We start from the raw sequence: 26,436 nt of genomic DNA, 5'->3' as shown, positions 1-26,436 counted from the left end.
TCTAACGAGCGAGAAGCATATGATAGTTCTAATGCTGTTAGTAACTTTTGAGAAAGTTTCATGTCTTTTGTCTGCTATCATTTAAGCTAAACGCTTGTAAAATAACGTACATTCACGTCCCATCGCCCCATTTGCCGCAAAAACAAGCGGAGAAAAAGTTCCATTTTCGGCTTGCAAAATGCGTTCACCATATTGTCTCTTCTTTTCGCGTTCATTAAATGATAAGCAGTTCTCAATTTTTGAATTGTTGTACCTTCGAGCAAACGGGTTGAAAACCCTCACATCAATCCTCAATGCTCTTTGGCCAGCAGTCCAAAAACTGAGAGCGCTTATATCCAATCTCGCCTCGCGTGAAACATTTGCATGTCTTGGTAGATGTTCGTTATTAAGTTCGTTTAATAGGGGTACAGTTCTTACATCTACTCACACTTCTTCTAGCAGTTTGGACGTAATGTCTCTAATCTCATTGTGTCTCAGAGACACGAATCCTCCCTTCTTGCACGATCGAACCTGGTTTCCTTGCTAGGTCGAACGATGATCCGCACGCGCAAGTTGATGGAGTCGGTCGAGAGGCCAGTTGTAACGTATTCTGATGGCATCCCAAAACTCTTGCTTGGTCAGCTCGAAACCTCATTCCTTTAAAGGGATGGATGTCAGCCAATTATAAACACCTTTTTGATTGAGTGTCTCCATCGTTCGTTTGGTGTTGATGTCGGCTGTCTCCAAGAAAGCTCGTAGCTTTTCCTGGTGACGTTGCTGCCGTTTGTTGTGAAGACGAGACTTGGATTTCGCTTCGGGTGCACCATCATTCATTTGAAGGATTTGATTCTGAAGTGCCACGGTTGCACTCATCGAGTCTCTGTGATCGTGGCTCGATTCTTCGGCGTAGATTTTCAGTCCCATTCTACCGAGACGTGGAAGTAAGGAAAGCATTATTCTTTCCTGGTCGTTTATGATGCGTCCACCGGTTAGTGATGGAATCAGTCGGTGCCGCACGGCTTTATCGACTCTTTTCAACTCGTCATTGATCGTTGGGATGGTGCGTAAGAAGAACGTCAACTTATGTTAGTAGCTGCTGACGTAAGCTGAGTAGGCTGCTTGTGGATGGGTTGCTGCGATTTCAGCAAGAAGATTAATCTCCTGGGCCTACTGACTTTTGTTTTCATCTGTACTAATCACCACCCCGAGGTGCCGTTCACCATCGGATGTTATTTTGATCTCGGTGCGAGCAAACTTTTCCTGTGCTTGTTCGATTTGGTCGGGTTTAACAATCAGCTAAGATTTTGTTGGTTGTGGATAATAACCTTAGGATGGTCCGATCTCGAGGAGATGATCCCAACATTTCTTCAGTGCGTCCAAGGACTTTGCTGCTGTGATATCGTCGGCGAAGGCAACCATTCGGTTGTGGTTGTTGCCTATACCAATGAGAGGATGTTAAGCATAACACCCAGAGCGTAGAAAGCCATACCGAGTGGATCTCCTTGAGTGGTTCCTTCTTGGGGTTTAATTTCTAGACCCCCTTGGCGACTGCCAAGATACCCTAAATCACTAAATAAAAATAGACTAACTTGACACTTACAAGAGTGAAAAGAAACTTAAAGAAACAATGTGTAATGCGAGCGAAGAGAGCGAAAATACGATTTCAATATTGTTGTCAGCAAATTGATCTTAGGGCGGAGTTAGATTTTCATTTAATAATGCTATATTGTACACAAAAAGACTTGTAAATTAACTAGATTGCAAAGAAGTTTAACTGTATTGCGAACGAAGAGAGCGAAAAAATCTCAGTAAAATTGGTCCTGGGGCGCAATTTAAGGCGCATGTATGATTTTTAAGATTGGGGCGTTTAAAAAAATCTTTTTTGGCGCCCCTTGCTCTTCGGCGCCCCTTCAAAAAAGCTCCGCTGGGGGGGCCATGGCACCCCGCCCCCCCCCCCTGCCACAACGCCACTGATTTAAAACAAGTTAAGAACATTTTAAGGCTTTGCAGACTCCAAAACATCCGATTATTAAGGAAAATGGACAAATTATTCACAAAATGGTGAAAATAACATGTTAAGAACATTCTAAGTTTGGAACTCAAAAAGTTGAGCAGATCCAAAGGCTTGTCAAAGATTTTGGATGTTCTTAGTAAAAAAAAACGTGTATTTCAGAAAAAAACTCCAGATACATGTTCATACCGGAAAATTTTTGGAAAAGGTAAATATTAATCAACTCCAACAAATCCTGCTTCTTATAAAAAACTTGGAAGTTGAAGAGCAGCTTATCAAAAAAGATCTGACGGATAAAAACTATTGACAAATTTGAACAAAAATTTGTGGTATTATTAACGTGTCATGCCTCATGTTTTATATTTTTATCTGATGGTAGAATTAATTGGTTTAAAAAGATTTGCTACTTTTAACAGACATTATCAACATGAACGAACATCTCTGTTCATTTTTAATACTATGCTCTATTGCATTGATCGAGGGGTAAACTACTTGAAAAAAAGTGTACGATAATTTTTGACTTTTTCAATTTTCATTTGACTTTTTTAACTTTTTTTTTTTTACTTTTATTTGACTTTTTGACTATTTTTGACTTTTTGACTTTTATTTTAACTTTTTTTCCGAAAAAACGCCCACCAACCTCGGGCATCCAAAATTTCCACCCAAATAGTTTTAATAACGCCCACCACCCATATTTCTCCGTCAATCTGAGATTTTTTGACTTTTTACAGACTTTTTTTTACTCTTTATTGACTTTTTGACTTTTTTTATCGACTTTTTGACTTTTTTTGACTTTTTTTGACTTTTTGACTTTTTTTGATTCATTGATTTCCATAAATACTCTTACACAAATTTCTTAGGGAATTGCAAAAAAAGTAATCACAAAATGGTAAAACCATTAAGAGCATGTTAAGTACATTTCAAGGCTTAAATATCAAAATGTTAAGAACATCCAAAGACTAGAAAAATTTTGGATGTTCTTATTAAAAAAACGTGTACTTGCGTTGTTATCGTGAAAGATTTTTATCTCCAGTAATAATGCAAATACGATTTTACCAAACAATCAGAAATATTTGTGAGAGTCTTAGGAACAAAGCTAATAATGTTATATTTTAAATAAACTATTGTTTATACAGTTCACTAAGCAGCAACAAAGGACATTTGAGGACGTGTCACTAAGAGCATTGTGGGATAAGGAGGGTTGTAAAATACAGTGCTAGCATCAGTTGGGTTGAACTTTCACCGAGGATAGAAGACAAGAAGGATTCTGACTTCTAAAAACCAAGTCGAGATGTTTGGTGGAGGACACAAGAAATTTCGAGTCAAAGTGACGACAGGAAAAGCTAAAGGAGCAGGGACCAACGCTACCATCAACATCAAATTGATTGATCACGAAGGAAATGTATCTGATTCTCATGTTCTCGATAAATGGCTTCACAATGACTTTGAATATGGAAAAATTGATTCTTACACCATCTATGTTGATGAAAGCTTCGGTCAGTATTTTTTGTAATCGACAATTTATGTCTAAGGTCTAAATCATCGAAGGGGCTAGAGTAGAAACTTTTGGAGGGGAAATGAAGCTATTTAATTTCCCACCCGGAACGCCCGCGCGTGGTTTTTACACATACGCCGCCGGATTTAAAGTAAAATCTATCGCTAGATTTCAAAAAATGCAGTTCTCAAAAACAAAGGAACATCTAGATACAATCCGTCGTCAAGATTGCGGCGCGTTCTGGATGGGAAATAAGTGGCTTCACTTTTTCTTGCATGAGAATTGTTAGAGATTTTACTATAGCCCTTCGGGCTCTAAACTCAATGATATTTTAATTTCAATCAGTGATAAATAAACTTTTTAATTTTCTTTGAATAATTTCTCTAAGATTTCAGTATCATTCTTATAGAAATGGTAATTATGAGCTCTTAGTAAGTAAGTAAGTAAGACATTCCCTAGCAACCTTAATTCGATTTGATAAATATTTTTCATACTTCACACTTTATGGAAGCACAAAATTTAATTAATTTTTTTTCATAAATATGTAATCTATGTTTAGTTGTAAAAGTCTAAAACGGGTAAAATTGACCCACCCCCTTTAGAGAACAGTAGCGAGTTTATGTATTTGCTCTCTTGAGGACGGTAGTGTGACTGAAGCGATTTGGAAAAACCCGCACTTCTGACCCGCAAAGTCGAGGACGGTAAAAGTGCTGATTTACCGTCGTATTAATGAAATCTAGTTCAAAATCGAACTTTCAATAAACTTAAAAAAATCCTCTGGCAAATAGGTCGAGATCTCTTTTGTCGGCAAATGCCGACACCGGCAAAGAAATCGAAAATGCTGCTCTTGTCGGCATATGCCGACAGCGGCACGGAAAGGGCTTAATAGTTTAAAGCCAAGTTTGTTCAAGATTATCTGAATTCATATAAGAAGCGTTCATGATTACAGTAATTTTCAGGTATTTAAATGCGCGTACACGCCCCAACTATGAAAAAAATGCCTATTTCGACCCGACGTTTTTATTCAGTCGGGGCAAAAAATCACGGTTACACATACAAAAAAATGGCCAGTGCCACTTAATTAGTTACTGGACCCAGCTAAGGGGCCGGAAAAAACGTCCTTGTAACAAAGCAACGTTTTGTATTTTTATTTATATGATATATTATAGGTCAATGCGAACACATCATCTTGCACAGAGACGAGGCTGGTATGAATGACAGCTGGTACGTTGAACACGTGACTGTTGAACATGAAACCGAGGCTGATGCTCATTTTCCATTGTCGCGATGGCTACCAGCAAACACAGACATGCAATTCAAGAAATTTGACTCACAACTCCCACAAGTCGTGAAAAAAGAGAATCCGGAAGTCTATGACCAACGCCAAGCGGAACTTGATCAAAAGAAAGTCGATTTTGCTTATGGCCCTGTGGCTGGAATAACTGGAATGCCTAGAACGGTATAGACAAGTTAGAGGAAATTTAAAATGAGGGGGGGGTGGAGGATATAGTGTCCGGGGAATAGTGAAAGATCTACAAATTTGCACGCAAACAAATTACACGTTTATTTATAAGAACAAACCATTTAAGAGCAAAAGGCTTTGATAGCCAAAATATTAAGAACAAATTAAAAATATTTTTAAGCTCTGCATACTCTGAAACAACCGATTTCTTTAAGAAAATGGACTAAAATACTCACAAATTGGTGAAAATGAGAACATTTTTGAGGCGTAAAACTCAAAAAGTTAAGAACGCCCGAAGGCTTCAAAAATTATGAATGTTTTATAAAGAACGCGTAATCAACTTAAGGAAACGAATTATCTGGACATATATTTTCCTTTTCGTTCCATTTCAGGTTAGCACCCTACCGCCTGAAGAATCATTCCATCGAAATTATGTGGTGAGTTCCAGTTTTGTTATAAAAATTATCTCAAATACACCTTTTCGACCGTAGCCGCCAATTGTCCGTTTTACCACCCTAAAACCGTCCCAGTCTTTTTTTCGCACCTATTATAGACAATAGAAAAAAAGTGTCAAAAAAGGATTGGATCGAGTTTAGGGTGGTAAATTATATAATAAAGTAGCACGCGCCTGACCGCGCGACTACGGTCGAATTTGATAACACCACCATAATACCCCAAGATTGTTAACGTACGTACTTTTGTTATACTATTGTATATGTACGTAATTCTTATATTATAAGAACCCATAAGTTTTAGGCTAACTTTCGCTTTTTTTATTTTCAGACTTTAAATTTAAACTACATAATCAATTTTACATTAAACGGGTCCGGGGACTATTTGACAGATCTTCTTATCTCTTTTTGCCAAATTATTCTTTATACCGACTATGCATGTGACATTCCCAGACGGCACACAACGTCAAAACAACACCCATGTGACATTCATAACGTCCAAATAACGTTATTTGAACGTTAAAACAACATGTGCCAGCTGGGTTGTCTCAGATAATCCTCTAAACTCGCTCGAACCCAGACCCTTAGTATGCTATTTTTATGATTCTGATAGCACTCACAATTTAACCAACGCCCATCAGTAAAATTAAAAGGCGCTGCAATGTTCTCTAGTGGGTACAAACCCCCCCTCCCTCCCCCAAAAGGAAAATGCATGCAAATGTGAGCTTTTCAAAAATTTATTTCCTTCAATGTTGAGTGGATTGGGCTTCTGGAATTGTCTCCCAAACTCTCCAAATCCAATTAAAACAACATTGGCCCTGGAAAATGGGTTTTCAGAGCTTATTTTGAAATTTTTCTTGCATTTTTGAAAAGTCTACTTAACCTTTTGCCCGTATTTGTAAACTTAATTCCTAAATTTCTTTTCTTTCAGTTCGACCTTTTGGAAACGAAAATAACTGGTGTTGTCTCTAAATATTTGAAGAAGATGAGATATGAAGATGAATTTGAGTCTTTCAATGATATGTACAAAATCTATTACGGACCATTTTCACCCTTCGGCGTTCCTGATGTAAGTTATATTATTATGTTATTGCCAAGCCCAAATACACGTTTTTTTTAATAAGAACAAATCATATAAGAACATAAGGATTTGCTGGCCAAAATGTTAAGAACAATTTATGAATATTTTAAGGCTTTGTGGACTTTCGTTTGGAAAATGATAAAAAATATCCTCAAAATGGTCAAAATAAGAGCATGTTAAAAACATTTTTAGGCTTAAAACTCAAAAAGTTAAGAACATCTGAAAGCTTCAAAAATTTTGGATTGTTCTTATAAAAAAAGTCGTTTAGAATCCGTGTAATACAGAATAAGGGTGTTATATGATAATACGGTAATGTTACGGGATAATATAATAGCATTAGTTTGTACAAAAAAGTTGCCCCTTGCAATATAGTTTGTTTACCCAGCAGGCACACAACGTTGTTTCAACGTTTATCTAACGTTCACAACGTCCATATAACATTATATATTAATTGTGTGTCTGCTGGGAATTTTCTACTATGCCCGTATTAGTCGTTTAGCATGCTAGATTGGCAAGAATAAAGCTTTTCGTCCCACAATGACAATTAGTTTCTCCATTTGACCCATATTGGCCTCTAACTTTTCACATGGTCGCTGAGGTAGGGCGGTAGCTATATAAACTAAACTAAGGAGGTACTTTTTGCTGAATTCAAACTTTATGATAACTTTAAATTGGGCTTTTCCAGAAAAAAAACCGTATACCCCCTGTTGAGGAGGTCCATTTCCGATTTCCGTTCCAAGGGGGTAAGGTTTGATATGTGGCGGAATTCCATAGGGAGACACAAAAATCTGTCAAAAATAACTGGAATTCCATGGGGGTAGCCTTTTAAATCCTACTAAAATTCCGAATTCCAGAGGGGTTTAAACCTGAAATTGCCTGGAATCCAGGGGGTCGCAGCATTTCCAGCCACAAAATGATGGACCTCCTCAACAGGGGGTAAACGGTTTTTTTCTGGAAAAGCCCATTTTACAGACGACATCCACTTTTTGCCGCGATTCTTTCATTTCCCTAACATCCCTAGGACTTTATAAGGATTGAGAATATTAGTTCGTTGTTATTTAGCTTTCATTAATTTATTAGGGTCATTCTGGATGGAGAACAGATGAGAAATTTGCACGATTGAGATTGACTGGACCTAATTGCACTGTCATTCGTGGCGTCAAGAAAGATGGCGGTCTACCAGAAAAGTAAGGTTAACTTCCAATCAATATTGATTACCCAGCTGACACACAACATTGTTTCAACGTATATTTGTTCCCAAACGACCATATAACGTTAGATGAACGTTGAAACAATGTTGTGTACCAGCTGGTATGACCTTGTGGAGTCATAAAGCAACACTACAGTGGAGTCTCAATAACTCGGACCCACAAGGGGAACTATTAAATTTGTTCGAGTTAAGGAAATTTCGAGTTATGGAATAAGGCATCGTCCATTGAACGGAAGACATTCGGGTTATAGAGATTTGAGTTATAGAAACTCTACTGCTGTATCATAAGGCCATTAGCCATTAGCAATCGATTATTTTTGTTTCCTTAGCTTTCCAGTGGATAAGGACAATCTAGCCAAGCATTTCATGGAGGGACAATCATTCCAACAAGCTCAAGACGCAGACCGTTTATTTTACATCGATTTCAAAGATTTAGATGGTTACATTGCAAAGTCTTCAGGAAAACCCATGGTTGCTCCTCTTGCGCTATTTTACGCGAGAATGGATGGTACTCTTATCCCTTTGGCTATTCAACTCTTTCAACAAAATGCTGATGACAATCCAGTAAGAGAATATCTTTCAGCAGTTGGGACATATTGTTTCGACGCTCATACGACGTTATAAGAACGTCATGGAAACGTTATATTGACGTTGATGTTGTGTGTCAACCTTGTACCCCGGGATTTAAGCTGTTGGTGGTCGCCATATCTTAGGGAACGAGATTTTGTGTCAACTAGGGGCCGATTTAAATACCATCTGAAATCAATGATTGATAGAAAATTGTCCCTTCAATTCGAAACACTTAATCTTAGAATTTGTAGCCAACTATCTAAATCTCAAGCAGATTATACAGTGCTAGTTTACTAATGAAAAAACCATTGACCATAATCTATGCAATTTTTATCTTCCTTTTTCCCAAACTAGATCTTCTATCCTCCACCAATCGATGACGAGAAAGTGTGGTGTCACGCCAAATTTTGGTTCGGTGTCGCTGACTCTAATTACCATGAACCAGTCACACATTTGTTGCAAACACATTTAGTAGCTGGAGATTTCATCACTTGTTTTCATCACATGATTTCACCCTCTCACCCTGTTTACAAATTGATGTTACCTCACTTCATCTTTTTGCTCAACATCAACACGTATGTTATAATCGCAAATAAATTTTGCCCAAAATAGTCTTGATTTGGGGGACCTAAACAAGTGAAGGGTATGTGCCGCCCTTAAGGGTTTGAAAAATCAGAAAATCAGACCTCAATCCCATTAAGGGTCGATAGAATAGGACAATTTCAATTTTTGTCCCTAAAAACATCTAAATTTGGTCAAATTATTCCCAATAAGGGTCGTAAAATTCAAAAATTTTCCAAAATACAAAAAATTACAATACAAAGATTTTCCTCTTTTTTAGTTTAGTGCGAAGGTCCAAAGTCAGGCGACACACCCCTGTCAGCTCGCAACCCTAGTACCCCCCGGGGTAATTTGTAGACAAAACAAAATACAGTGAACTATCGCTTGATTGAACTTCTACCTATTATTCGAATCTTTCTATAATTCGAACTTGTTTCCCAGTCCCCATCAAGGAGAAACCCTCTTAAAATTATTTTTAAAATTCGAATCTCTCTATGATTCGAACAAATAAATTCTGCTCGTTCGAGTTTGAATTGGCGAGAGTCAACTGTCTAACAGCAATTCTATCACAAAGTTTAAAAAAACGCTCTAAAGGGACCTCAATTCGAACACTTTTAAAAATGAGAAAAAAATACTATTGACTAGACTTCTATAGACAACATCGTTGTATTTTGTTGCAGCTCATGATTGTGCTGGGTTCACTTCTTTCACTGGCCAGACTTTTCAAGAAAAGAATCTTCTAACATACTCCAAATCATAACATACTAATCATAATAAATAAAACATTAGGACAAGGGACCTTATTTTGGCGAATTTGGCGAGATCGTCTTCCTTAATGTTTTGCTCATTCGCAAATAAGTTCCCTCCAAATTCAATACTTTTTGTATTTTTGCCAAAAAAGCCCCTAAATTTAATCAAAATTGCTCAAAATAAGGCAAGATAGAATAGATTCAGCCTGCCATTTGTCAAATAAGTTCTTGCCAAAAAGTTTGACTACTCGCCAAAATCAGTTCTCATCAAAAAATGTTCAGGATGGTGAATGTCTCATGAAAATTATTTCTCGCTAAAACTAATTATTTCCTTAAGTCTTAATATACATTCTAATTGCAATTCTTTCTCCCCAAAGGCGAGCCCTTATAAGAAAAAGCTCTTATTGGCTATTTTCGATTCTAATTTTTCGAGAATTAAAAAAAACTAACACCTGGGAGATTCGAAAATAGTTTGAACAAATATCGTATATCAAATATCGTATTTACTAAGATTTCAAAACATTTTTTAAATATAGAAACCGAGGCAGTTAATGTGGTTACACCAGCTCGCTGGTTACACAAACAAGAACGCATGTCAGAATTATAATAAAACTTTATAGAGTGCATAAACAAAATTTTGAAAATACAGTAGAGTCTCTATAACTCGATTGCTTCTTAAACTTGAACAAGTTTTATGGTCCCCTCGGTTAACGATACCTTATAAACCTTATTCCATAAATCGACCAAAACCGGACCCGTGCTTGTTCGAGTTATGGAGACTCAATTGTATATGTAAGCTCTAAATATGACAGTTAACATCCCTCTATCATTTACACCCCACTAGTAAATAGACTTCTTACAAGTACCAAATATTATTAGCTTATTGAGACAGGGGTGTATCAGTGAATCTAGAACGTTACTATAGTAATAGGTCTTTCAAATTTTAGAGATGGTATGCCAGTTTTGACCGCGGATGATGGCGCTTTCAACAAAATCCTGACTTTCGGACTCGAAAACTGTTATGATCTCATGCACAAAAAGTAAGAAAGATAATTTTATAAACTGGAACCCAAATAATTTAAATTAATAGAGCTAATTGAGGATTTATATAAAAATTATTAGATTGAGTGGTATGCTCTTCACCATAATAATTTGACAAGAATCTCATCTAAATTAGGGTTTCAAAATTAAAGAATTTTTCTAAGCAATCATTGTATAAGAAAGCCGCGACTTTCTCGTACTATGCTGCAATCGAGGTATATTCTTATCGAAAATATTTTACAGTGAAGTGCTTCTCATTACCACTCTTGCTTAACTTTTGGGAAACCTAAAGAATTCACTCTTAGGAAGCCTTCCCTATGGTAGATAGAATAAATTTATTCCAAACTTTTTAAGGTACAAAACATTTGAATTGAAGAACGCGTACCTGAAGACTGATAAAGAAATTCGAGGAGTTGAAAACCTTCCCAATTATCATTACATGGAGGACTCAGAAGCCATATTTGAAGCAATTGAAAATTATATCACTTCCACCATCAAAACTATTTATGGTAAGAGAAAGTACTATCTACACTAACTTTCATAACTGGATGACTTTACCAGACCAGACCCTGACCAGACTTTGCCAATTATTTTACAAAAGTTTGAATCTTATCATTCTTGGCCAGGAATAAAGTGTGACGTCATAATTCTTAATTTCTCTTTTTCTTGTCAACTAATCATAGGTGACGGTGATAAGAACCTGGAAGATGATTTCGAAATGCAGAATTTCGCAAAATTGTTATGTGACAAAACAGATGGAATGAGAGGAGTCTGGGGTGATGGCGCATTCACCAAATTGGACGATTTATCCAAAACCCTTTCAACGATGGTTTTCATTTTGAGTAATGTTCATGCAGCAGCTAATTTCAATCAATATGATGAATATGGCTACCCGCCCAACCTGCCCTTCCGCCTTGATGGTGCACCACCAACTGATAAGGTATCTTTGTTTTCAAATCCAAACTCAGCACCACGTACTTTTTCTTTTCCCAGAGAACGGAACATGTTTTAAACAACTAGATATTGATTGATTGATTGATTGATTGATTGATTGATTGATTGATTGATTGATTGATTGATTGATTGATTGATTGATTGATTGATTGATTGATTGATTGATTGATTGATTGATTGATTGATTGATTGATTGATTGATTGATTGATTGATTGTATTTCACACTTTCCTTTTCTCGTTTTTAGTCTCCAGTGACAGAAGACTTTTTGGTCAAGTTATTTGATGTCAATGTTACCTTGGAAACGTTGGATTTGGGAAGAACTTTGAGTCTTCAAGGGACCAACAAAATTGGAATCTACGAGACTCATTATGAATTCAAACCTGAAATATTCCAGCATTATCTAAAGTATGTAAATCATAGAACATAGTGGCCTGACATCAGTGGATAATACAGCACGCTTTTTTCTTAAGAACAATTTTATAAGAAAACGAGGCTGAAACATGGCAAAAACCTAAGAACAAATTAAGAACAATACTCAGATTTCAGAAATCACTTAAAATGTACTGATATTAACCATTTTAAGTTTTTAAGTAAAGAAACTAAGCGTATTAAGAGCATTTATGCCTGGTGAAAATCTGAAAAAAAAGAACAGCCGAGCATGAGCTAAAATTGAGCGGTTCTTATAAAAAAGCGTGTATTCTTGTGTTTAACAGTTTTATCACTGATGACGTAACCTCGTCATTCTGTTATGTGTTAAAAAGTATCAATAAGGTTTACTTAGACCATCAGTTTAAGGAACGGCTGTTGATCCAATCACCAAAAAAATAAGATTTAGTGACGATTACTAATGAGCCCGTTTTCAAATTCGATCAATCTAAAATTCATGATATGCACCACTGGAATGACTTCAGAAAAATTATGCAACTTTTCTGTTTTTGTTCCACCCAATACGTCACTTTTTCTATTGTTCAAGTGACGTTTTGGGTGGAAAATTTTAAAAGTTCTCAGAAGACTCTATAGTGGTGCATATCATGAATAGGTCCCTAGACAAGCTAGATCGAATCTGAGACAAATCATATATTCATGGACAAATTAATGGAAGCATATGTTGTTATTTTACAGCTTCATCCAAGCACTTGAGAAAGTTTCAGATGAGAATGACGCAAAGAATGCCAAAAGAAGTTATCCATACATATGGCTTTCACCCAAGATTGTTCCAAATTCAATTAGCATTTAGAAAATATAATTATGTAGATTTTTGTAGTACCGTAGTGGGGGTGTAAACATATATTTACAGAAATTGTTTAACGTTTTAACATTCGTACAAAAATAGGAAATCTCTTCACTGCCAAATTGCCGCATCATACGCCTCAATAATCGAATTCAATCTTGAACCTGGAATTCTTGCAAGGGGATTTGCTAATATATGGGATAGTCGAGATAATTTATTAGTAATTTCATTATATACTTTGAAGGTGGCTAATGAAAAAAGAGCTTTAACTTCTTAAAGTAATGACAATTTTAAGGCAATCTTTATTAATCTAGTTTAGTTTTAAAATTAGAATAAATCAAAAATCAATGATAAATGTTTCCAATTGACTGTATGTTCCTTCGAGAATCTAAACACCCCTGTGTCACAGACCCGGTGGACCCCCCCACCCCTCCTTCGAGAATCTAAGAGTGACAATCAATCACGCACAAACTTCCTCTAGGTCAAGAGCATACACGGTTTTTTATAAGAATACACTTTATAAGAATGTCCATGATGAAAATGGCCAAAAAATTAAGAATATGCTAAGAATATCACCTTCATGGAATTTTGCTATTCAAGCTAAGAATGTCATTTCAGAGCATTAACTGTAAATTGTCAATACCCCTAAGTAAGGCTCACTCCTTTCACAAAAATGTCATTTTATGCTTGAAAATTAGGGTATGTACTAAATGTTAAATCTAGTCTGAATTAGGATCCTAACCTAAGAATGCTGTAAGAATATTTTAGAATGATTTTCCCAAAAAAGTTAAGAATATCCATGATGAAATGGATTTACACCATTCTTATAAAAAAAGCGTGTACCTTATTTATCGTCGGATGGTTAAGGAATTTAATAACATATGTGGTAAAGATATGATAGAATACCCAAATCACAAATCACTGACTCTGAGGCATTTATTCCTGTGCTTATAATTCAAAGATCATTATAATTGACGTTTTTACAAAACCTGTGAGAGCCTTTTTTCAACCCAAATTTAAAAGAATTTATAACCATATTTCGTACATTCGAGACATTGTCAGAGACTCAATTACTGTTTTATGTTTTTTTACCCTTGTGAGACTTTTGAGGGTTTTAAAAAAGGGACCCTTATGGCTTGCACTTATCTGACACTCATTTTGCCTATCTTGCCCCGATCTGGAGAAAAGTATTATTTTTTCAATAATACCTCAAGAAAATTGATATTCTGAACAATCGTCCGAAAGGAGCTGGAGAGATGGGACATTGTATCAAAAATCTAACGGCGGAAGTGAGAATGACCAAGGTTTTGAAATGACCATCTATTAGATTGGCAGAGGTTCTCACAGAGATCACTAATCCCTTAATGATGATGTGAAATTAAAGAGGAGAGCCGTTATATGGAAAATTTAATGACAATTTGAGTTTGCTTTATTTAAACTCGTTTGCGGTTCAAACACATTTGAATTAATGGTTTGAAAGATGGACGGAGAAGATATTTCTAAATTTTTGGTCAAAAGTATTCACTACTGCACTGCTAATGTGGTCCGCTGAAATCTACACCCCTGTTTCAGTACCTGGTGTATTAGTGGAGATAAATGGAGAAGATATTTCTAAACTTTTGGTCCACTAAGAGAACACAATACTGTATTCCGCTTAAATCTACACCCCTGTCTCATGCCTGGTGTATCAGTGGAGATAATATGATTCTTTAGCACAACAGCGCTGAATTTTGTTGTTCTTAGCAACCGTAACCACCTTGTATGATCAATAAAGATCCTTTTTTTAGATCTTTTTTTTTTCTGCATTTTAAAAGGAAAATTTTGAATCAATAAACTTTTTTCATGAAGAATTCCACAAGACCATGTTCCTTAAAATCATTGGTAACCACATGCCATAAACTAAACACACAAATTTTAGCTTACTTAAGGGCTCTTACCATAGTGAATTTTTAATATTTGCCAATTACAAAATATAAATTTCTACTTGATGTAGCACACAAAACTATGGCATGTTATACATTTTCTGTTAGGCCAATTGAAAACATTTGATGAAGAAGAAAATGAAGACTAATGCGAAGAAGAGTATTTCAACTTTGAAGAGCTTATTTTTGGTAAAGAAAAAACATTTTGAAAACATTTTTGCGGTAGATGGTGTATCTTTAACCGAACTAAATATAGATTTTCGGAAATTTTTCTAAAAGCTTATTTGTCTCAAAATCTTGAAAATAGTGCTTTTTGACCAATTTTTCATCCCAATTTTTCATAGAAAAACAGCCATAACTTTTGATGCATTATTTTAGAAAATTTTTCCGAAAAATTTAAAACAGTTCAATTTTTTGCGGACAGTTTGAAAAAACTTCGAAACAAAAAGGTTAATTACCCATTAAAACTTAGCACTTTTTATGAAAGAAGGTAATGCAACATATTATTAACGTCTTTTTAAAGTTCATAGCGTCATTTTTGCAATTAAATTCTTAATTACTCTTAAGGGATTTGATTAAAAAGCAATTTATAAAGGCAATTATTTGTTAAAAGTGTTAAGAACCTAAAACACTTTTATGTTCAAATACTAAAATTAATTTTTCGACTTTGGTTAGAGCCCTTAAACAAAGGATGTTATCTTTTTTGACGGTATATCATTTTTACAAGGATTTTGAATCAATACTTAGGTTAATTTGCTTATATAATCAAACGGAGGAACGTTTGGGTTTATTTTGGTGAACTTAGGAAGGGGCCCTAGGAAGCGGTCATAAAGTATCTATTAAAGAGGAGTGGAAGATTTCAAGAAGTTTGGGGGGGGGTGGGATTTTGCCATCCTGGATGCGAAATCCTTTTGGTATAACAGGTCGATTCAAAGGAAGTATTTTTAACCATTTGTCAGAGCCTTTTTTGAATATTTTTTCGATACCTGTCGGTCAATCAACTTGACTTATTTTCCATTGCATGCTGCAATCTTAATTATCTTAATTTTAAAAAGATTTGGAAAAATGATTTTTGAACATATCGAGGGGGTGGAGGGATCGAAATTTGTTCCGATTTTTAGAAATACTCTCCACCTTCTCTAGTAGATACTTAAAATGATCGCTCTCTTAATTGGACTTTAATATCATTTGCAAAAATTAAGCTTCAAATATGATTATGCTATGCCTGTGTGATAATTTAGAGTTTGGTGGTTTGAAATTTACATTATGAAATTATACCTTGTGAAAAGCTCGTCAGAGATTTGAGCCTGTGTAAACCGTTATACCATTTATAAATTATAACGTGTACAATTTTTGTCGGATAAGTTTAAAAAAAATAATTGCCAAACTGCTGTCACTATAAATAAAGCTGAGATAAAAAGTTTATAGCTTTTGTATGTTTAATTTTCTCTTTTAAAGTAAAATATAAATTAGGAATAAAAACTATTTAGAACCCAAATAATTTTATTTACAACTCGGGTACAATAATTAAAAAATATTTTAATTACTCCAAACACTATAAAATTATATTGAACAAATATTTATTTATCATATAAAAACTTGATGCCATGTGATATGCAGCAGAGTTTATCCTTGTAAGAACAAGGCTGTTTATTCAAAAGTTTTGTGATAGAGCTTCTCCGTTAGTCGTCAAAAGAATGCATTTCCAACAATGCTGTGCGAACGTCGATGATTCTCCTTGGTTGGGTTGTTTGTGTATATCATTGACACCATTGTCTGAAGATTTTGGTGAAAGAGACTGGAACGAGTTTTAACGACAACTGTAACGAAAAGCTTGCATCCAAATGTCATGATTCTGTTTTTCATTGGGTGATCGTTTGCTTCTCAATGAACTTCTCTGAGATGAAGACTTCGTCAGTGAAGATTGTTGGATACTTTTCGTTTGTGTTTTAGCGTTGGTGATTGCGACTATCTTGGTCGTCGTTGATGTTGTCGTCTTTTTGGTGGTTTCCAGGCAGCATTTTTTGACTAGTTTCTTAAGTTCGACCATCTTGTGTTGTTGGACTGCTTTCAAGTGATTTTCAGTTGTATTCTTTGCGAGTGAAAACTGCTTTCAGATTTGTTCTATGAAAGTCTTTACAAAAAATCTCCTTCTTTTATACCACTTCGTCGGTGATTAAGTGACATCACATGATTGATGAGCTATTGTTATTGAAGTAATAACGATAGCAGTTGAAAAAAAGTTTTAATGGTAAGTCATTAATCAATCTGTCTGCAGAAAAACAGTTAGCTTTATAAATTTACAAAAAAATTAAATCCATAAATTTTTTCTTTCTTTGTAAGCTTTTTGACAACGAACAAAAAGTCTGCCAGCACCTGCTGAGCAAGCTAAAGATTATCACGTAATACCTTTTTCCTCGTGTTGCAATATTTTCTTGCTCCCTCCCCTAGACTTAGCTAACTTCTTTTAAAATCCCTAACCAATGCGGATATCCGGGTTAAAGTTGCAGAGAGTTTCAAAAGCAAGGTTAAAAAACCAAGTGTTATCAAATTAATCTTCAGCTATGTCCGTGAAGGCGTAGTGGTGTGGTGGTCATCGCTCTTGACTCCTGTCTGGGAGACCCGAGTTCGATTCCCTCTGTAGTACTACGATTCACTTGGCAAATGGACACACCTTTGCCCGGGTCAACCCATACAATGTGAGGGGAATTGGGTACCACTACTCTGATACAAGAGTGTGGGTGATATGCCAGGCATTGTGGTGTGTGGTGTCACTCATCCCTGTCTCGCGTGCACAGAACCAGCGGTGTCTGGACAGCGCTAAGCGTTCGAAATCGAAAGAGGAGGAATTCCTACTTCGCAAGGAGTAGGACCTATTCCCCAGTGGGGAGGGCTCATATCATATGTCCGTACTTAACTCCATGCTTTTACTATTTGTGTGTATATAAATTGCTTAATTTGAGGTAGACCGAATGTTGTATTGGAATACGGATTCAACTACTTTAATGGGATAAATTTTCGCGGTGATTAAATTTTGCGGATTTGGGTGTCATCCTTAAAAAACTTAAAATTTCGCGGATAAACCTAACTGCAAAATTCAATCCCCGCGAAGATTTATTCCATTACAGTAGCACGGAATTTGGAGATTGACCATTTTTACAATTAGATCGCCAATTTCGGTTCTTAGACCATATTCACACGTGACGTTTATTCTGTTGGTAAGAAGTGACGTAGCACTTGAATGTAACCAATAGTATGGCTTCATTTCGTTCCGGAGTGAAACGGAACCATGGCGTGTGAACATGCTCTTAGAAGAGTAACTTTTAATCCAAGAAAAACAGCAATGATCTGGATACTTGAGCGATGTTTCAGCCGTGTTTATAATATTAAAACAATTTTTGTCAAAGAGGAATAATCTTCATTTTTTTTCTTTACTTTCAAATTTTGGTAATACCTCCCGGCTTAAAAACAAATGCATTCAAAATTATCTTTCCAACAAGGTATTACTTCTGGAACGGAATTTGAGTAGCACTACAACCTGGTAACTTTTAATGAATTTGCCAGTGACATAAGAAGCATCAAATATAAATATTAGACGTTTCAAAGGAAAGTATATTACATCTTTTCCTTTTCACGTAATGATTATGAGTACCGCTTAATTGGGCAGGATCAAGAATTTCTCACGCTTTTTTTCACATAAGGAGAAAATTAAATGCTTCTCGCAACTTATTTAGAAGTGAATTTAATGTGACCACTTTATTCCAAATAAATACTTTGTTCGTTCTCAGGGTCATCAAGGAAACAATTTATACTGAAAAATTGATATTGATGAAATTAGCAGAATAACCCTTCCAAACGATATTACAGCTCATTAGATACACGGTTGTAAGCTATATCGATATTGTCATACTTTCATATTCTTTTCTTTTGCCCAGCCTTTTTTTATGTTTTTTAAAACCCTTTGAGTGCGCTGTTTTGTGGAAAAAGTTCAAATTGTTCTAAATTTTTTCTTTGAAACTCAAATCTTTAAAGTGCCATAAAAGCTTGTATCTTTTGATTTAGAAGATGGTTTTGGCACCATTAGAAAGCTATTTTTATACTCTTTCTAAAAGCATTTATTAAAGGTTTGTGCCCCTTTAAATCAAGTGGTCCGGAGCTATGGCCTCAAGTCTTAGACTCAGTATTTTGGCTTGTTTTGGACACATATACGCGTCCCTCGTGGTCTAAGGGTTAAGGTCTGCAGCCACTAGAAACATTTTTCATCAAATAGAAACATTTGAAAACTGAAACACGCTAAAGGTTTCACTTTGATCTGCTTTGATGGAAAAGTGGCCCACCTCAAATGACTGAAAGAAAACATATAAAAAATATTCCAAAAAATTCATTTTTCGTAAAATATCTTTGAAACTTTTCATTGTAGTTACGTGAGGGCAGTGCCGTAGGAAGCATTTTTATATTGAGGGGGCTGAAGTTTAGTGACACCGCGAGGGCCAACCATGGTTTGGCCCGAGGGGGAAATTTTGAAAATTTGAGCTCTAGATTGCTTGAAAATGCACTCAAAACAAAATGCTTTCGAGAAAAAACAACATAAAACTTTGCATTTTGCAAAATAACCATTTTTAAAAAAGTTATTGGGGGGGGGGCATAGCCCCCTTGCCCCCCTACTCAGTTGCTACGGCACTGCGTGACGATGACAAAAATTGTCAACCGGTGTATTAGAGAGCGTCTATAGGTCGCGGCAATGAACGTGATGTTAAATTGACCAGACAGCTTTGAAATATTTTGTGGTATAAAACACATAAACATACAATCAGCCTTTAATTGAAAACACAAACAAACAAAGATGGATTGGAGCCTTTCTAACAAGCATTTGTATAAAGTTAATTAATTCAACCAAGAAAAAACGGAAAACAAATAACATGTTATTGGAGCCTTACAAACCACTGGACATGTTTACATTCACAAACTGTCAAATACCTGACCATCAAATTGTTCGCCTTCAATTAAAACATTAAGATTTCTTGGTTTTGTGATTACCCATGATCCCATTCATTCGCTGCTTTCGGTTTTGAAAGAGCATCAAAAATAGGAGCGATGGCTTGTTTAGTGGTCGAAGGGCCCCTCTTTTAAAGGCTTTAACCCTAAAAATCAGGGGTTTTTGATTCAAATATCTGCTCCATGTCATGCTATGTTCAGTTCAAAGATAGCCGAGCCGGCTGATCATGGAACCTGTTAAAGCAGGTTGATATGTATTAAGCGTCATTTAGAAAAAAAAGGGAGAAGACCGAGAATTGAACTTATCGAAATTGAGATGATGTGCTAGTCAAAATACTGTCAAAGGTTGAATCAGTTTTCTATAAATAAAATTATGACTTTGGCTGAAGGGTACATCTCAATTGATGAGGGGTACCTAATGTATAAATAAATGGCCATCAATCAGACTTATGGCAGTCCAATTGTCATTTTTGCTTGTAACGGGTTACCGCTAAATACGGAAATAGCCCCAGAAAAATAATTGAATCGACTTAATAAAACAAATTACTTTAAATTTTGGTTAGTCATAGCGCTGTGTAATTTTATATTCAGTATAGACTCCCCGTTATTCGAAGTGAGATGGCTTTCCCCTTAGATCTGCTTATCCAATTCAGGCAAAAACACACTCAGTTATTCGAGCTTTCAGTATTCGAAGCGATTTGTACTCCCCTTGGGGTCAATTATAGGCTAAATCACCCTCAGTTATTCGAATTTTCCTTCTTGGGAAATCGTCGATTTCTTCCAATTCATTTCGCTCAACTAAAACACAATGCCTCAATTAATTCAGAAAAGTCCACCCCATTAAGGTTAAGTTGAAAATATGGAAAATGAATTTTTCAGTTATTCGAACTCCTGGTTATTCAAAGTAAATTCTTACCCCCCCCCCCTTGGAGCTTCGAATAACGGGGAGTCTACTGTGAATTTTTTATCTTTTTGATCTTCTTTATTTAGATACGCATCCCTACTATAAGAAGGGGTCGTTTCCTTTACCGAACTATGTTTAGCGTAGAAATTGTCATTTACATTTACAGGGCTAAAAAAATTTCGATTTCGCCTCTGCTGTCAATGAACTGGTAGAAACTTTTAGCCGGTGGAGATAATGTTAAGTAGCTGAAAACCAATGGCACGAAAAAGACTATTAGGTGTTGATTGAAAAAAGCAAACTCGCTTCAAAATATTTGTACGACCAACAAGGACTTCCCGTGCGTCACCACTATGATTTTCTTTAAAACGAAAACATTTTGCTTTCCATGTAAGAGCGAGTAGGTATTGGTTTTAATCCCGGGGGGGGGGGCACTCGAAAACAACCGTACGTTCGGCCAAAAATCAGGTCTCTAAGATCGGACCCTTACAGTGCAGGAAAAATTTGGCTGAAAATCGACCCTTACAGTGCAATTTTTCGAATTTTTTTGCCCTTTTCAGGGCAAAATGTTTTGAAATTTCTCAAATTTTATCTCAAAATTTGGTATTTTCTCAAATTTTACACCCTTACAGTGCACTTTTTCCCACTTGCTCACAAATCAACCCTTACAGTGCACTTTCCAAAGTCCAAAAAACCTATCCTTAAGGGCCGCACGTCCGGTAGGTCACTTACCTGGAGTGCCCCCCCCCCCGGGGTTTTAATAAAAAGTAAAAAATGCGTTACATTTTAACCATAAATACACCTCATCTTTTGACCGCAAATCAATAACCAAAAGGATTAAATCCTCCTACATATGAAATGCGTCAATAAAGCGTTTGCGGTGAACGGTTTGAGGCACAGATAGGAAATCCGCCCGCAAAAGGAGAAATGAAAGGGGGTGGTAATGTTGAAATAATTGTGTTAGGTTGGACAGTTTTGGATTTGTCCAATTTATATACAAAAAAGAATTGTTGCCAACCATCAAAAGGGTGGTACAGAAGTACTTTTCCTAAGCCTCTTGATAAATCACCGCACATCGATGGACTTAGGCTAAAAAGTTTAATTTTATCGGATTAAGGAGGGTCTAGGGCAGTCGGATTTTGGACTGACGGTATGTGCAGGCTAAAAATTGGCGTTCAAAATCGCACCCTTACAGTGCAGTCTAGCTTTTTTCCCTGAAGTGATTGAAATGGGTCAAACAAAGATTTCGTTTGTGAATTTAGGTGTGATTCTTCTATACAGTATATATTTACGTAATTTTGCATCTAAAAAGGGATCCAATACGTACTTGATCCAATATTTGAAAAGATTAGGTAAAGGGGATCGAATCCCTTTAAAAAACTTTGACTGGACAATTTCATTTTTGTTAGAATTTAGAAATTCGTACCCTTACAGTGCAGGCGGCAAAAAACCCACCCTTACAGTGCATTTTGGATGCCTTGAAAAACACACCCTTAGTGCCCGCACATACTCGTCAGTCATTTTGCTTGGCTGCCCCCCCCCAGGTGTTACTATACATGTTAAGTGAGATATACTCTGGTACAGTAGGACTGGACCACAACACATTTTAGAGGAGGCCTTCTGATCATGTTAGCACCCTTTAGCTCTGTAGTGAAAATATTTTAATTATTTCTACATTGCAAAGTGGCAGATCTTCAAAAATGAAAGTGATTTTTGAATTATATTAATCAAAAGCCTTAATGCAGAATGTTTAGTTACAATTTAACAAAAAATACAGAAAGTGAGTAATTTGAACACAACTAAACACAAAGTTTTGCGCGCGAAACAGAACTGTTTGCACGTTCATTAGGCCCATTAAAATAATTCAACCGTGTCTAAAATAATTTCTCAAACTTTAATCGTGTACAGACTTTAGTTGAAATCTCACTAATGGAATGACTTTATAATTGGTGAAATAGTAGGGATATTTGTGTACAAGAAGTCGTTATGCGGACGTTGGTCATTTTTTGTTGCTTGGTTGCAGCAATGAGCAGCCTTGAAACACAGAAACAGAAGAGAGGTAACAGAATCTTTAATTTGCTTTAAGGTCTAGCTATTCGAAATTCGGGTGTTGTTCTTATGACAGTGTTGCAAAGTCTTTCTTTTTAAATCTTCCCATGACTTATGAACCACTCTTTAAAAACATCATACATCCCCTGTGTCATAGACCCGGTGGGACCCACTGGCAAATTTGACCAAAACCAAAAAAATGGGGAAAATATCCTGTGATTTCAGCCCCAGTGGGAAAAGGAATCTGTTTTCACCCCATGAAAACGTAAACGTAACGTAAGAAAATGGAGGCGGTTAGAAAAATTAAACTTACGAGTGCGCAAGTTCCAAATGTGTCATTGTTGCCTCATCCTCATAATCATCCAAAAAGCAAATTACAGTAGTTTATTGATGACCAATTATTGCAATCTCTAAATGTTTCTATTCGTGTTAATTCATTTTGTAATATTTCAGCTGAAAAATGAAAAATATGTTTTGAATATCAATCAGAATCTTTGCCAAAAAGACATTTAACATTTATATTTGGTGTTAAAATGGTTAAAAATAATTTGGGAGAATTCTTTAGACTTCTTTAAACTAAAAGGGTATAAATGGTTTGACAAACACAGTACACATGTTTATTTTTTAGGCTTCTTGGACAATGAACATTCATAAATCATAAAATAGTACAGAGTGGAGTCTCCATAACTCGAACATGCACAGGGAACACAAATTTGTTCGAATCATGGAAATTTCGAATTGTGGAGTAACAAGGTTTATAAGGCATTGTCAACTAAAGGGACCAAAAATCTTGCTCGAGTTATACAGGTTCAAGTTAAAGAGACTCCACGGTACCACTTTAACCAAGAATACAGTAATCAAATTTGAATTTTATTTTTTAGGCTTGGATCCAGAGAAACTGCCAATTTCGCAAATCTTCTTAAACAGTATTCGATCAAAGACCTCTGGCAGCAATGAAGAGAGTCTGAAGCGCTCCAGACGTGGTTATAGAGCATATTTCTATAATTATTTGGATGAAATTGCAATGTCTATTTGTGCAGCATTACCTAGTGAAGGACCTGGTTTGATTTATGCTGTTCGCCGAACGTGTGGCGAAAAACCAACTTGTAAAGATATCTGCACTGACCATGCTTTGAGAAAACAAGGTAAGAAAACAAGTACTAATTGAAGAGCACCAAGTAATATTTTAAGCATCCACATTCACTTATAGAGGCCCTAAAGTATTTTAAGTCGTTGTATTGAAAACGTCAGTTTGTGAAAGTAGATTTAAACTTTTTCTTGTGTCTAAAGGAGATATCTGCAGTATGGATATTCAGCTCAGGTTTAGACTGGAGTCGTTAATAATGTGTTTAATACAGTATTGTAGATGTTCAATTCTTGTTACGGGATAATATGAGTTTGTATAAATATTTTGTCCTCTCATTTAATTACTTTGCTCGTCTAGCATACCAGATTAGGTTGTTGAGTTACATAGATGTATCGAATGTATAATGCTAGACAGTGGAATAGCAAGGTCTAGTCGCCCTGAATTGGGAGGACAAGGATCTGGCTTTGAGCTGAAAGGTTGAAGGTCGAGGTTTAGAAGCTCTGTACAGTGAAAGGACGGAGCCTTTTAGTAGAAGCTCAAGGGTAGGGGCTAGAATGTGAAAAAGCATTATTTTGGTACAAGCTAGGTATATAGTGGTCTTAGTCAAAAGACGAAGTAAGGAGATCATTTTGCGATAGGAAAATTTAACAAATTTTATTCCATGCTTGTTTATGCAGGACCACACGAGGTTCAAGGATTAAACTGGGCATGCTCGGAATCACTACACGTGTATAAACGACAACCGTCATTAGCAGATAATTACGAAGAATACACCGACTCTCATAAATTAGGATTGGCAATTTATCGTCATTATTCATGTACGATTGGTGGATGTGGACCCAATTATTGCTGCTGCAGAGCATCTTAAACTTTTGATCCTATAGGAAATGGCACTACCATTTTGATTGACGTTTACTCCGGTTGTTTTTTCTTTTGTTCACTTCAAAGAAATTAGATCGTAATTATGAGAACGACGGGAAAAAGATTTTGGAGTAAACATCAAACAAAAATGGTAGCACAATCTCCTAAAGAACTATTGTAAACACGACTTTGACTACAGATCTTGACTAATATTTCTTAACTTTCAATTTGAATGATTTTCTTAAAGGAATTTTCACGAAGGTGCTATGGTCACTATGAGCATGAAGATAACTATAGGGTAAAGACTTTGATTAGGATTTTGATTAATAAAAAATATTAAATTTTTTTTAGGAAATCCTCTAATGTAATTTGAATTAAAATTATTTTAACATTATTTTACAATGTAAATAAATAATACACGTTTTTTCTTTTATTAGAACGCAGTTTATAAGAACATTGAGGCTGAAATTCAACGAAAAATTAAGAACATCGTAAGAACATGCCCAGCCTCAGTTTGGAAAAAAATGACAAGAAACTACAATTTTTTCCTCTTTATAAGCAGTTTTAAACAAACTTAGGTTATTAGGAATGGATTTTCTAAATCGAGAGTCAAATATTGTCCAAATTTTACCAATTTTAAGTGCTCTTTATTTTGCATGATATTGTCGATTTAGAGTAGTCTGAAAATTTAAGAACGCATCTAAGAACATTTCAGGCTAAAAATTGCTAAAAAAATAAGCACATCCAGGCTCAGCCAAATTTTAGGTGTTCTAATAAAAAAAAAACGTGTATATGACAAAGAATATACGCATTTTCATAACAAAATTTTCAGCATGCAACATTCTTTTTTGATAAAACCAGTAAGTCTTTGATGAGGCTCGGCTACTTTTCTTTTTGAGACTTTAAAATTCTTCTCATCACAGGTTTATTTTTATGGTATTTTATGTTTTAAACCCTGTTTTTACTAATCCCTCTCAATTAGCTTTAAATTTCGTCGTTTCGTCCCAGGCTCAGTATTATTCTTAATATTGTTGTTTTTTTATTTTGGCCTTATTCTTATAAACATTATAAACTAAGAACAATAAGACCATTGCCTCAGAGATATAAGAAATGGCAAATAAAATCTTGTTTAGCCCCTCAATAAATGAAAAAAGAACATTACAGGATTTTCATAGAGGTCAATAGACCTGCGAAATATATTGCTATAAAATAGGAACATTTCAAGCCTGAAGGTCACGAAAAGAATGTAAAACAGCTGAGCCTCGGCCAAAAATCACGGCGTCTTATAAAAGAAAGCGTGCCATGTATAAAGCAAAACTGTACACGTGACGGAAACATTTTACCTTTTCAGTTCAGGTAGCTGGACATAATTTGGGAATCTATCAGTCACAAGATTTTGCAACCATTTCTTATTTTCATCCTCGATCTTACGGATACTACTTTTTAAGTCGTCCAAAGAATTTTTAAAACTCTCATCCAGAACTTCATTAAATAATTCGGTTTCATCATCAAAATCAAATTGACACTGTTGGAAAATGGTTTTTAGTAAATCATCACTGAGAAACCTTTTGAATGGAACTTCTTGATCTGGTTGTCTTAAAAGTTCTGAAGTAGTTCCCAATGTATATGCTTTAGTACAGTGTTTTTTTGGAATACTGGATAACCATTTCCAAAATAACGATTCTTGCTGGACCCATTTATTATGTATTCGAAGCATTTCAATTTGTTTCTTTAAAAGCTCAATACAGTGTTCTTGTAATTTGAAATTCTGAAAAAATATCAAATCTAAAATGTTCGGTTTAACAAAATGTTTCATCTCAGCG

At 35.6% G+C, this 26,436-nt stretch overlaps 2 protein-coding genes across 2 annotated transcripts; both read left to right on the top strand.

Moving 5' to 3' along the window:
• The first annotated feature begins 3,126 nt into the window (after positions 1 to 3,126).
• LOC136820294 (polyunsaturated fatty acid 5-lipoxygenase-like) lies at positions 3,127 to 12,920 on the top strand. Its single transcript, XM_067076487.1, has 12 exons — positions 3,127 to 3,486; positions 4,655 to 4,944; positions 5,340 to 5,384; positions 6,331 to 6,468; positions 7,561 to 7,667; positions 8,020 to 8,254; positions 8,615 to 8,835; positions 10,518 to 10,610; positions 10,966 to 11,120; positions 11,295 to 11,551; positions 11,812 to 11,972; positions 12,690 to 12,920. Exons 1-12 carry the CDS (start codon positions 3,282 to 3,284, stop codon positions 12,802 to 12,804), a joined length of 2,022 nt encoding a protein of 673 aa, XP_066932588.1. The 5' UTR covers positions 3,127 to 3,281; the 3' UTR covers positions 12,805 to 12,920.
• A 9,549-nt stretch (positions 12,921 to 22,469) lies between these two features.
• Positions 22,470 to 25,046, top strand: LOC136820282 (uncharacterized). Its single transcript, XM_067076473.1, has 3 exons — positions 22,470 to 22,675; positions 23,547 to 23,810; positions 24,430 to 25,046. The coding sequence occupies exons 1-3, from the start codon at positions 22,603 to 22,605 to the stop codon at positions 24,618 to 24,620; spliced, it is 528 nt and encodes a 175-aa protein (XP_066932574.1). The 5' UTR covers positions 22,470 to 22,602; the 3' UTR covers positions 24,621 to 25,046.
• Positions 25,047 to 26,436: the final 1,390 nt, after the last annotated feature.

This window comes from Clytia hemisphaerica, unplaced genomic scaffold, assembly GCF_902728285.1.
Source record: "Clytia hemisphaerica strain Z4C2 unplaced genomic scaffold, Clytia hemisphaerica genome assembly, whole genome shotgun sequence".
Lineage (NCBI taxonomy): Eukaryota > Metazoa > Cnidaria > Hydrozoa > Leptothecata > Clytiidae > Clytia > Clytia hemisphaerica.
The sequence above is the reverse complement of the archived record's forward strand: the minus strand, read 5'-3'. Positions and strand labels throughout refer to the sequence as shown.